General features: G+C 42.7%; 1 protein-coding gene across 6 annotated transcripts in view; it reads right to left on the bottom strand.

Annotated features, from left to right (window-relative positions):
• LOC111149427 (autophagy and beclin 1 regulator 1) overlaps positions 1 to 12,439 on the bottom strand; it is a 176,429-nt gene that overhangs the window by 98,993 nt on the left and 64,997 nt on the right. For 2 of the 6 annotated variants that reach the window (XM_022506469.1, XM_022506473.1), the window contains 2 exons: positions 10,241 to 10,327; positions 5,848 to 6,027 (listed from right to left, as the gene is read on the bottom strand). The exons of 1 other annotated variant lie outside the window; for it this stretch is intronic. In XM_022506469.1, coding sequence (XP_022362177.1) covers positions 5,848 to 6,027; positions 10,241 to 10,327 — 267 coding nt within the window. The remainder of the gene's footprint in view (positions 1 to 5,847; positions 6,028 to 10,240; positions 10,328 to 12,439) is intronic. 3 more of the 6 variants (XM_022506470.1, XM_022506474.1, XM_022506472.1) reach the window with 2 other exon arrangements.

Here is a 12,439-nt window from a genome sequence, read left to right as displayed (position 1 = left end):
TGTTTCTGTGACTATGCATTTATTTGTCTCTCTCCCAAGTATATCTACAAGTGACAGTCCTATTTTAAGACCTATAACTTTCTCTTTTATAAACCCTCCTTATTAAAAAAAAAAAAAATCAACCACTACGAAAATCAAGTAAGTGAAATTATTTAAAACTCTGATAAAAAGGAAAAGAACTGTTTCTTATCTCATCCCACTTTAGGAACTACTTCTATTCTTTTATGCCTGATTCCTGACTGTTCTAGCAGGTTTCAGTCTATAAAGAGAATAACTTTAAAGTGTGTTTCCTTAGAATTCTCTTGTATTCCTAATATCAAAGAGCCTGTGGTTTGTAAGTCAAAGGCAGGAACAAAGGCAACTCCTCTTCAAAATGAAGCAGACAAGAACACTCTATAGACCTACCCCTCCCTTTCTTGGCTACTGTTATGTATCTCTTATTAGTAGTCACTAACTCCCACAGGAGTCCTGGAAATTCTGGGCACAGAAGAGAGAGGAGGAGAAAGTACTACCAAGGACACGTAGCTTCACTCCACCAGAACTCCTAGCCATGAGAACTTGGAGCAAATATAACAGTCTCATAAAGCTGCAGCCAGGATTTCACCTATACACAGATGATAATAGTAGTATTATTTGGTTTTAACATATATTCTTTGCCATGGCTCAACTAAATTTCAGTTACAGCAAAAGGGCAGGTGAAGAATATTAAATATTGAACTCAAGGCAAGCAACTTCTCTTATGCCATCCCAATCACATGGCAGAGCTGAGTGACAGCCTTCAGAACCTTCAGCTACATCACATACCAAAAAGATCTTTTAACAACTTCCTTGCCAGAAGGCGTCTAGCACGGAGACCATAAAAGGACAAGCTCTTCGTGCATGAGGCTGTACATGTGTATGTGGTCCTGTCACAATACTTCATGCCAAATGAAGGAACCAGAACCTACTTGTGGCACCTAGAAATGACTATCATACAGTGAAACATTTTTGCCTGTTTGGTCACAGTATGTATTTCTGGGTAAAAATTCAAATACAATCAGATAAATTAGAAGAACAAAGAAAACAAATGTAATAGACCTAAAGCGACTTCATCTCAAGGCTGAAAGACTAGAACTCTCACTGAGATGTTTTTCCAAAGTAAGCCCAGTGTCACAATGGTAAATGAAGTGCTTGCTCTCCTCTGTGCTAGCAACAATTTTAAGAAATGAATATAATCCCCCTCTGGCTGGTATGTTGGTGGAGATATTTGTGACTGATCCAATCTGAAGCTTCTTTAGTTCCCTCTGAGTGCAGAGCCTGACACAGGGCTTGATCTCACGACTCTGAGATCATGACCTGAGTCACAATCAAGAGTCAGATGCTTAACCAACTGAGCCACCCAGGCACTCCATTTTTAAAGCTTTTTAAATCTGCAGTACAGGGGCGCCTGGGTGGCTCAAGGGATTCTTTGCCTTGGAAGGCACAAAAAGACACAAGAAGGGCGGGAATGATTCTGGGATTATAATTACATTTAGAAGAAGAGATAACATGAGGAAGGGGGTGAGGATAATAGGAACAATAGACACATGCCACCTCTTGTGCAGGCCTCAGCAACTACTAGGACATGGCACTTAACCACAGTGCTTCATAAAAGCTTCCCTCTGTTTCCAAAGGGATGGTGAAAATTAAAATGGCATTCTGCCTTACGGTTATTTGCTTTCTACATTCTAGCAGGTGGTCTAGGCTCAAAAGCAGGCAGACAGCAGTGTCAGGGGCAGCCACACCTTTACCCTGCTTGTGAATATCTTTATGCAGAGACAGATGCTGAAGGCTTCAGGACAGACCTTCTGACAGCGGGTTTCTGGATGTCCTGTTTGTGCATTCTGATAAACACAGGGACCCTGCAGTCTCAATCCTGGCTATAGAGAGAGATGAATGGCAGGAGAAGATGCCTGCCTGGGTAGATGGGTCATTAATCCAGACCACAAAAGAATAAAAATTTAACCTGATGGTGACCAAACTTCAAAGCTAACCTCCCTAGAGAGAAATCTAGACAGTCTTCTTCCACAGCAAATTCAGGGAGCAAGAGCTCAAATGTGGTTCTACAACATTTATAAGGTTTTTATTTTATTTATTAATTTTTAAAGATCTATTTATTTATTTGAGAGAGAGAAAGAGTGCATGTGGTGGGGGGGGGCAGAGAGAGAGTCAAGCAGACTCCCCACTAAGTACAGAGCCTGACACAGGGCTTGATTTTACAACACTGAGATTATAACCTGAGCCGAAATCAAGAGCAGATGCTTAGCCAACTGAGCCACCCAGGCACTCCATTTTTAAAGGTTTTTAAGTCTGCAGGATGGGGTGCCTGGGTGACTCAGTCAGTTAAGCATCTGCCCTTGGCTTGGGTCCTGGGATCGAGCTCCACACTGGGCTCCCTGCTCAGAGGGAAGCCTGCTTCTCCCTCTATTGCTCCCCCTGCTTCTACTCTCTTGCTCTGTCAAATAAATAAGCAAAATCTTTAAATAAACCAAATAAATAAATAAATAGATCTGTAGGACAATAAAAGCCAGACACTGGGCGCCTGGGTGGCTCAGTCAGTTAAGCGGCTGCCTTCAGCTCAGGTCATGATCCCAGGGTCCTGGGATCGAGTCCCACATCGAGCTCCCTGCTCAGCAGAGAGCCTGCTTCTTCCTCTCCCTCTGCCTGCCTCTCTGCCTACTTATGCTCTCTATCTTTCTACCAAATAAATAAATAAAATCTTTTTAAAAATAAATAAATAAATAAAAGCCAGACACTAAATATGTTTGCTCCTGTTCTCGAACCTCAGACATGTATGATTTTGTCTCTGTATCCTCATTTAAAAATATACTACAATGAAGTAAATATCTCATTAGGATATTATAAGGATTAAACAAGATTTTAAATATATAAATATATATAAAATATATTAATGTATTTATATATACTACAAAGTTTTGTATGTTATAAATTAGTATACACATGAAAAATATTATTATAGCTGATATATTTCATTCAACAGATGATGGAAAAGAACCAAAAAAGATGGAATCTGGCGACCCTATACACCTGGATGGGACAAGCAGAGAATGGCAAAATGATCCCTGGCTTAGCAAATGGGAAGAGAGCTGAAGATGTCGAAGTGGGACTGCAAAGGCAGAAGCGTGGTGTATTATGAAGGCAAGGAAACCAGTAGACCAGTCTCTTTTAATGGCACCCTAAGCGTCAGGAAGATTCCAGGCCCTGTCTAACTTACCTGCCTCTCTGTACCTGAAAGAACTATGAATTATGACTGTACAAGCTTCTGATTTTCCTTCTGGTTATCAAAGCTAAGGAAAAGGATTGGGGCAGAGAAATTAAAACGGGCTAGTACATTCCCTCATCTTTCACTCATTTGTGCCTCAAAGCACCTAGACATTAAGAGAGGAGGAGCAACCACAAGCAGCACTCAGTTTACAACAGGAAGGAGGAGGGCAGGGAAAGAGACAGAGAAAGAATGAACAGACAGTAACTCAGCATCAACAAGCTAGCACCTTCCTTCACTGGGAGACTTGGACTACTTATTAATATTGAAGTGACCAATCCACAGGTGCTACTAAAAACAAGACTGTGGTCTGCATCAGCCCCAAAAGAAAAGCAAACACCCTGTGAGGGACTTTCAGAGGGACATGAGAGAAATCAGCCCATTGTTACGAACCAGGGAGCCACGGAAGACCCTTAGGGAGAAACAATGGTTAAGTCAGTGCAGGAAAGGTGAAGAAGGCAATGTAAATCCAGGTCATGCTGAAGCCAGGGGGGAGGTGAGAGCACAGGTGGGCTGTGGGGAGCACAAGGAGGAGGCAGTCTGACACAGGAAAATCAAGGGGGAAGGAAGGGGAGAGGGAGGAGGTGGTAGCAGAAGAAAGAGAAGGTAAGATGAGAACAGAACATTTTAAACTAACCCAGAACTCCATTGTGAAGGACAAGTCACGAGGCAAGATACAGCTCAAAGGCATCAGTGCCACGTTTCACCAGTGCAAAGAGATAACACAGCCTTCCAAATGTGCATGGAGGGAGGCTATGCGATCTGCACGGACTCCCAGAGCTCCCCGGGATTACCAAGGCTTTTCAGCGGTACTAAGTCCCAGCAGCCTTAGTATGTACTTGAAACTGTTTCCCTGAACAGATCCCAGTGCTGGAAAAATAATCATAACCTGCTGGGGAACACATTTCACTTCTGGTGGGTGCCTGGCTAAGGGAGTGCAGACTCCCTTTCCCCTCACCACCAGTATATGCACCCACCTTACCCCAGAGTGGACTGGAGGGTGAATGACACTGGCGGGGAGCCAGGGTGCAGCCGGTGAGAGAGGACCAGCACCCCTGCTCCACATTCCACTCCAGCTGCTTCAGGGCATCCCTGCATTTCTTTCACGTTTACATCTTCCCCAGACAAATGAACCGCCCATTCAGTCTGCCTTCTGCTTCCAAGTACACAATTGCTAGTGTGTTTAAGAATCATATCAGGGGGGCGCCTGGGTGGCTCAGTGGGTTAAGCCTCTGCCTTCGGCTCAGGTCATGATCTCAGGGTCCTGGGATCGAGCCCCGCATCGGGCTCTCTGCTCAGCGGGGAGCCTGCTTCCCCCCCCCTCTCTGCCTGCCTCTCTGCCTCCTTGTGATATCTCTCTCTCTATCTCTCTCTCTCTGTGTGTGTCAAATAAATAAATAAAATCTTTAAAAAAAAAAAAAAAGAATCATATCAGGAAGGCAAATTGTATAAAGGTTGTTTCCACCTTCTTAGTCGTCTTTGGCAGAGAGAGTTCTCCAACGCATCTTAAAGCTTTATTGCAAGGTGGCTCTTGGGGAACTATCCATTCAGCTCACGGCAACAGAAGGTCGAGAGGGAGGCAAGAACCCTTAACATCCCAGACCTGACCCAGACTATGTCAAGATGGAGAGGGGGAAAAAAGGAAATGATTGACAGGCTGTCGTATTCCAATACAAAAGGAGAAAAAAAATAAGTCTTAACCACCTCTCTCTCTTTCACTCATTTTGCATGTTTGAGAATATCAAATATAGGAATCCAAACAAGAGCCAAATGTCCAATTTGATACAAGCCAGGAAAGCTTTCAGCATAGAAAGAAATACAATGAATGGCTAGAAAGGTCAGGAGCAGCAGGTCAGAGAATTCAAACACAGCAGTGAGACAGAGGTGTTTAATCCTGTGTGCGGGGCTGACCCTGCTCCTTTAGCTCACCCCGCCCTCCAATCAACCACTCAAAAGCCCCAGAAGAGCAAGGAATCACCTCTCAAGCCACCACATTAATCTGACAGGCAACTTTCAAAGATCTTTACAGGAGAGATGGGGAGGGAGCAAGTTTAGGCAACAGAGCAGGATCTCTAAGAATCCACGTGATTCAAGGGTACTAAAAGGAACTGTCCTTGGCGAAATCTGAGTATTCTCATTATTTCTAATCTCTATACCTACTCCGCCAAAGAGAAAAAATACCAACCATCCTGTCTCCCTGATGCTGTGAAGACAGGCTATAAGAAGCACTTCCACAGCCACTGTTCATGCAAAAGGGATAGGAAAGCGTTGCTTTCATACAGAGCGGCAGCCATCTTCTCCAGCATGGGCTTGGGCCAATGGTCTGTCTCTCACCACAGGCTCTGGTGAGTCAGCAGCACAACTGCCAGAGGTGGGGGGCCCTGAGCCTTTTAACCCCCTTTCCCTCACCCCATCCTATTACTCATAAATAATAACTTAGGGGGTTGAAGCAAAAATGTCAACCACCGCTGCTTGGACGGTGGTCAACTTGGAAGCACACACAGCTTGGGAGGACAGGGAAGAAAGCAAGCTGAGGGGGTACTTACTCAAAGTCCTCAAACTCCAAGTCGGTTCCCTCTACTGATGGGCCCTGGTTGTCTGAGGAAGAGGAGGAGGTGGAAGAACGGAGACGGTTCTGCTGATAGCGCATGGAGCGCTGGCGAATACTGTCTCTCCGTGAGAGATACTGGATCATCCTCTGGGCGTAGTAGGCAGCAGGAGATAATCTGAGAGAGACAGAGATGGACAAACACAAACTAGCACTAATGCGGGGAATACTGTGAAAGACAGTAAATCCAGCTCTCCCATGGTATCTCCCTGCTGAGGCGAACTCCGGAGACATGAAAAATAAAGGGCATTTAAGTCACCAGGAGGTCTGTACTGCACGATATGCTTATCAGACTACCACCAGCGCTTATGTTTGAGGGGAAGGCAAAGAGGCTGTTGAATCCGTCATCACCTGCTCAACAGCTGTCCCCTCCTAAGGGTTTAACACTGCACCTTCCTTTTCAGTTTCTGAAGGGACCCCTTGTAGCTTTCTCAGGGTTCCCTTCACAGAGATTCACGGCCGTCTTCAATCATCCATACTCAAAATATAAGAAACGAAAAGGGACCATAGCAATCGTCCACAGGCCAGCTCTTCTTTCATTTTATACAGGAGAAAAGAGGCCAGGAGATGGCACACCGGGCATGACCCAAGAAGGCACCATCTTCACCAGGACGTCCTTCTCCAACAAATCCACACGGCTCCAAATTTGTCCTAGCTCCCTACAATGAGCTCTCTGAACCTCTCAGATCTATGGATTATTCACAGATATTTGTAACACAGAGAAAATAGTCAGGATCAAAAAAGAGAGTAAAATACACTCAGGAAAACAAAACCTAACAGGGAAAAAAAAGATTTTTCTATTTCTAACAACAGAGCATCAGAGGCTACATGGGCACTTAGCAATGCAGAAGGCAGGTTACTCCTTTTTCTTCTCCCTAACCATGGCTATTCTCAGTGGATAATTAGTCTAGACCTCTGTCTTTCCATATGTGGCTTAGTGTCTTCATACTCCATGAAAACGTCTAGTGTCCCATACAATTCACCACATTCCCTTCTTTCTCAAGTTTTTCCTCCATCTTTCAGAACATTGCTACATACTGAGAGAAGAACAATAATAGAAAAACGGTTTATATATAATATTAAGTGGATTACTAAGAAATTTCCAGGCTTAAAACTTGCCTGAGGCACACACTTTTAACTCAACAATCCCACTAGGAATTTTATCATATGGAATTAGTGGAAAAACTGGGAAACATCCCAAATGCCCACCAACAGATTAAATAAACTGTATCTGTACAAAGAAACACTAGGCAGCTATTAAAAAGAGTAAGTCATCCCTATATACACACAAGAAAAACTCTCTAACACAAAAATTTTAGTGGGAGAAAAACTGAAAGAATAGCACGCATATACTAATATGTATTTAAAAACATATATATTTTTCAATTAGAACAAAAAAATTAAAAGGAAACAATCCTAGTGAGGATTCCTGGGAATCTTAACTTCTATAATATTTGAATATAAAAGGAAAAAATATCTATCTTTTTTTTTTTTTAATGGAAATCTGGAAAAACTGGTTGAGAATGGAAATAGTAACAGTTACATCCAATGATGGGAATAGTATTTACAAAATCTTGCTGCCTGACTTTTCATTACCCCTGGACAAAGTTTCTGGGAAAATCTCAGTAAATCTACTGACTCAGACCAAAGAGCTTCTGTGGTCACTTGCTGTAGGAGCTGAGACTATCTCTGAAATGCCAGTCATCAGAGGTGGTATCCTTCTGGCTAACTGCCAAATGGAATTCCCAAGCAGGCCAAAGGACAACCTTTGGAACTCAGAAAGTCCTTGTTATAGAACAATATACTGCATTTGGCATCCCTGAATCCAAATTATACAGCAGGTGGGCAGGGGATGCACAGATGCCTTGGCCGAGATCATCAGAGTACAAGAATCATTTCTTCAAAGTCTCAACATGTGGATCTTTCATGATCCACTGGCCCCTGTTGACCTACATTTTGCAAGGATGAATCAAGAATCCTACATTTTCAAGAGACAAAAGTCAGCACTCTTGAGTTATTCCTGTATCTACTAAATATACAGAAATCTTCCAGAAGTCAACCATTGATGGTTAAATTCTCAAGTCAATCAGACTAGAAAAGAATGTAAAAAACGTCTCAAGAGCAGAATGAAGATTGTTTTTTGGAAATGATTCCGAAAAGTGACTATATGTACATTCATTCCTCAGTCGATAGCCCACCCTAACTAATGGGAAAATTATATTATTGGTGACAGAAGTAGAAAGAACGTTGATGCAGACAATAATAAAGACTGCCCTTTTATGTAAGGGCATAATTTCAGCACTAGGTAACCCCAACTGTTTAATTTCATCATAGGATAGGAATTCCCTAAGCTACAAAACTATGCATCAATGGTAAAGAAAAAAAGATTCCTGGTACAATTATCAAACACAAGTACACCCTAGCCTCATCTTTTTAGGTATCCAGAGGGAAACTAAAGATCTGAATGCTGAAATGTCCCATAAAGGCTTTGACCTATATGTATTATGTATGGTGACGTCTAAGAGGAAAAAGAAATTAAACAAACAGTAATGAGTTCGCAATCATCCTCCTACTGGAGAGCTGGATAATCACCAAATTCTGGTGTACCAAGTAAAAATTTTAAATGTTTAAATATATCCACAAGTTTTCTTCAAGGAAGAATACCTTCTCCTCCAAAGAAAACTGTGTGTTCAGAGGGGAAAATGTAAAAATAGCAACACCACAAAGTATGACACTTTCTGTGATAAAGAGATATGAGTGGGAGTAAATAAAAGATTTATTACATGAAAGGAGGACAAATAATGGTCTTTAAGGATCACTGTTAAACGTTGTCAGGTTAAAAATTCTGGAGATGAGGGGCGCCTGGGTGGCTCAGTGGATTAAAGCCTCTGTCTTCGGCTCGGGTCATGATCCCAGGGTCCTGGAATCGAGCCCCGAGTTGGGCTCGCTGCTTGGCGGGGAGCCTGCTCCCCCACCACCCTCTGCCTGCCTCTCTGCCTACTTGTGATCTCTGTCAAATAAATAAATAAAATCTTTAAAAAAAAAAAATTCTGGGGATGAGATTCCTATTGCTGTCCTAAAAAACTCTTATAGCAAGAAATTCTCTTCTCAGTGTTTCAGAGTAATCAGATTGATGCATAAAATCTCCCTCTCTTATTCTCGGCTTACTGCTTTCAAGTGTGATCAGAGACTAACATAAACTTCCTTGGTTCGGTCATCACCATCTCAGCTGCCTCCCCGTATTCTCCCTGATCCTGGATTTGCCATTTTGGGGTTATGGAAAAAGAAGTAAGGAAGTGATGGGGGAATCCTTTCATTAGTCTCTCAGAAAGACTGCTCAGTATCATGACATAACTGTGGCAACAACAAAATCACTCAATATCCCTAGCATCAACCAGACTGGTCTACGGGTCTTTCCAGACTTGAAATTCTTAATCTAAAGCAAAGCTCATTTAGCTTTATCTAACCTGTATTTGTTAACTTGCCAGCCTCACAATTAAAATTATTCTTTCTTTTGGCAAAGTCTCACCATTTGCTCCGGTATTACTTAAATAATGTGAAGGTTATCCCCTACTTAGGTCATTAACAAAATCAGTAAGTCTGGCTGTGACAACACCAAAGGGCTGCTCACTATAAATAAATGTTACACATCAACTCAACACCTCATCCTGGGTCCTCAGTCACCAGTATCAGGTAAGGGTGGGCCCTGAACTTGTCTAAGTGCTTTTTTAACCTCTTTGAGAACTCTTCAAATATCTTCTGATTGGTGTAAGGTAAACACTTTATTAAAATGCCAACTTATTTTATTTAGTTACCCTTTTGTCAGTCATCTCTTCCTTTAGGTCACATCCAAAAACTGAACATCTGAATGAGCTTGACTTCTACCTTTTGATAGTCTAAATTTTCTCTCAAATGAGAGCAACTAGAATTATTTGTTAGCTGGTTAGTTTTAATTTGTAAGTAATTTCCCTATTAATAACTACTTGTTTCCCTTTTGACTGTCCATCTGAATGGCAACAGCCTCCCTGATCAGCAAAAATGGCATATCCTGTGACTCTGCGAGTGGCCTCCTCAGGGCCCTCCTCTAAGTGCCCCACTTACAGAAATGAGCCCCAAAGGACAAGAGCTCAGTCACAACCCTCTGCCACCAGAGGTTCTGTTCACTTACCTGCAACACTTCCCCATCACCTGAACCACCTGTCTCAAAACTGTAACTGAAGAGTAAAAGAGCACCAGGACCAGAGAGGCACAGAATGGGGCTTCCAACAGCTTGGCAACCCCAAGGGCAGCCCCTCCCTCCCACCTAGTGCCATTTCTCACTTTGGCCTTACCTCGCTGGGTCTGGGTAAATTGGGTGCTCTCTGCATCCTGCTCCATCATAACGGGATAATGAAATGAGGGAAGACTCCAGCAGCCTCCTAGCAGAGATTAAAAAAATGGCAATAATCCCTGTCAATTACCAACTCAGAGGTCATTCATACGGGAAAAATAGGGGGAGAAATAAATAATATCCCCCTTTAGAGCTAGCTAATACCTGCTATCTGGGATCATACCCTTCCTACAAGCTAAGTACTTAGAGAGACAAATAAATGAGCTACAGCGCTCCCACACCGGACATGGCCACTGTATTATGCTGAATACTGCTCTTCTGTGAGAAATGAGCAACTGCTTCAGAGACACGATCTTATTCCTATTTGCAGTATCTCCGGCAAATAGGACAAAAAGGAGGTTGGGATCAACACAGAAGGGGAAAATTAGGCATACCCAGAGATATTCATGTAGTGCCAACATTTATCTTGGTGTTCAGTTTCTCCACGTTATCCTAATCCACATCCCCTTATATTCTACTCATTCTGCTCTGCCCACACCCTTTCTGTGAGAAGAAGTACTCCTCAGGCTCGCTTACCTGACGAAAATCTTTAATTACATAATCTAGCCCAATCATAAATTCAACTGATCACATGTTGATACACCCACATTTTATTGAGCACTTTATTGGTGCCAGGCAAATACTAAGCACGTCATATATATTTTCTTACTTCAAACTCACCTATCACTGCAAGGTAGGCATTATTATACAAACATGAGAACACTGGGCCTAAAAGTTAAGTATATGGCACTGTGCACAGGGCTATTAAGTGACAGCACCAGGACTCCAGAGAAGGTCAACTCCGAAATGCTTCAAACCACAATGCATGTAGGTAAAAAGTGCATGTTTCCACTGTAAGACCAAGCTCAGTATTGCCGGCTCTTCCTGTGTTTTAAGGGAAGCCAGAAATCTGGACTTTTCCATGAAATCTCCTGACTGATAAATTTTAGCTAAAATGTTTTCTCCCCTCTTTGTACAGGGCCAATTAAAACACATCTGATAAATGTGGCCCAGGGACCCCCAAGTTTGCCATGTCTGCCACACTGCTTCCCAACTCAAATGTGCCTTGGCAGCCAATCAAAATCCTGCCACAGAACACGTTTCAGAGGAAATGGTCTCAAAAAGAAATGCATATTGTTCCTTTCCAGCAGCATCTTGCCTGGCTCTCCCGGGAACAGGTCTCCGGCTCCCTGCCAGACTCTTCTTTAAAGCAGATCTGCAGGATAAGGACAGCAGCTACCAATCTTTTCCAATTGAGTTAATTCAATTCACTGTTATTAAAACCAGCTGACTTTAGGTATAGTCATGTGCAGTCACTTTATCCCAGCAACTAGCTCACCAAAGCATCTCCCCCAACAGCCTGGGGAAGAGATACAGCAGAGGTCCTGTCAAGCTGGCTTGCTACCTTTCCTGCCCAGGACAACCAACTGTTAAATGATGCTTTCTATCTAAACAAGGCCTAATACCTCCCCCCACAATTCATTTTAAGCAGCCCTACCACTGAAGGAAGAGAATATTACAATGTAACCAAGAGGAAGAGAAGAAAGCAATAAGATACATCTCTCTGGGCTGGGATCTTCAATGATATCACTGTCGACAGCAGCAGAAATGCTGTTTCATCAATTCTAAGAGATACCCTCCCATTTTAGCATGTCTGACACTGGGATGCGTCTAATAATTGTATGAAAAGTTTTTTTTAAGATTTTATTTATTTGAGAGAGAGAGAAAGCAGGAGTGGGGTGGGGGGCAGTGGGAGAGGGAGAAGCAGACTCGCCACTCAGCAGGGAGCCCGACACACGGCTGAATTCCAGGACCCTGAGATCATGACCTGAGCCCAAGGCACATGCTTAACCGACTGAGCCAACCAGGCATCCCTGATACAGTTAAACTGGAAGGATTTTTTTTTTCTTTCATTAGGGGCACATAAAATAATGGCATGTCTTTGAGTCTTGAACTACAAAATGTTTGTGAGAGGAAGGGATAGTGAGAGGTATCTAGACTAGAAAAAGAAGAAAAGTGAAATTTTGAGAAGAGTATATATTCAGGACATTTATGCCATCTTAGATAAATACTTGTCCACTACTAATTAATTAGTTCTATGGAATTGGGAAGGAGTTGAATGGAAGCAAGATCTGGGAGCAACTGACTTCCCTGAACACCC

This window comes from Enhydra lutris, unplaced genomic scaffold (assembly GCF_002288905.1).
Source record: "Enhydra lutris kenyoni isolate GAN:26980312 unplaced genomic scaffold, ASM228890v2 scaffoldscaffold22, whole genome shotgun sequence".
Lineage (NCBI taxonomy): Eukaryota > Metazoa > Chordata > Mammalia > Carnivora > Mustelidae > Enhydra > Enhydra lutris.
The sequence above is the reverse complement of the archived record's forward strand: the minus strand, read 5'-3'. Positions and strand labels throughout refer to the sequence as shown.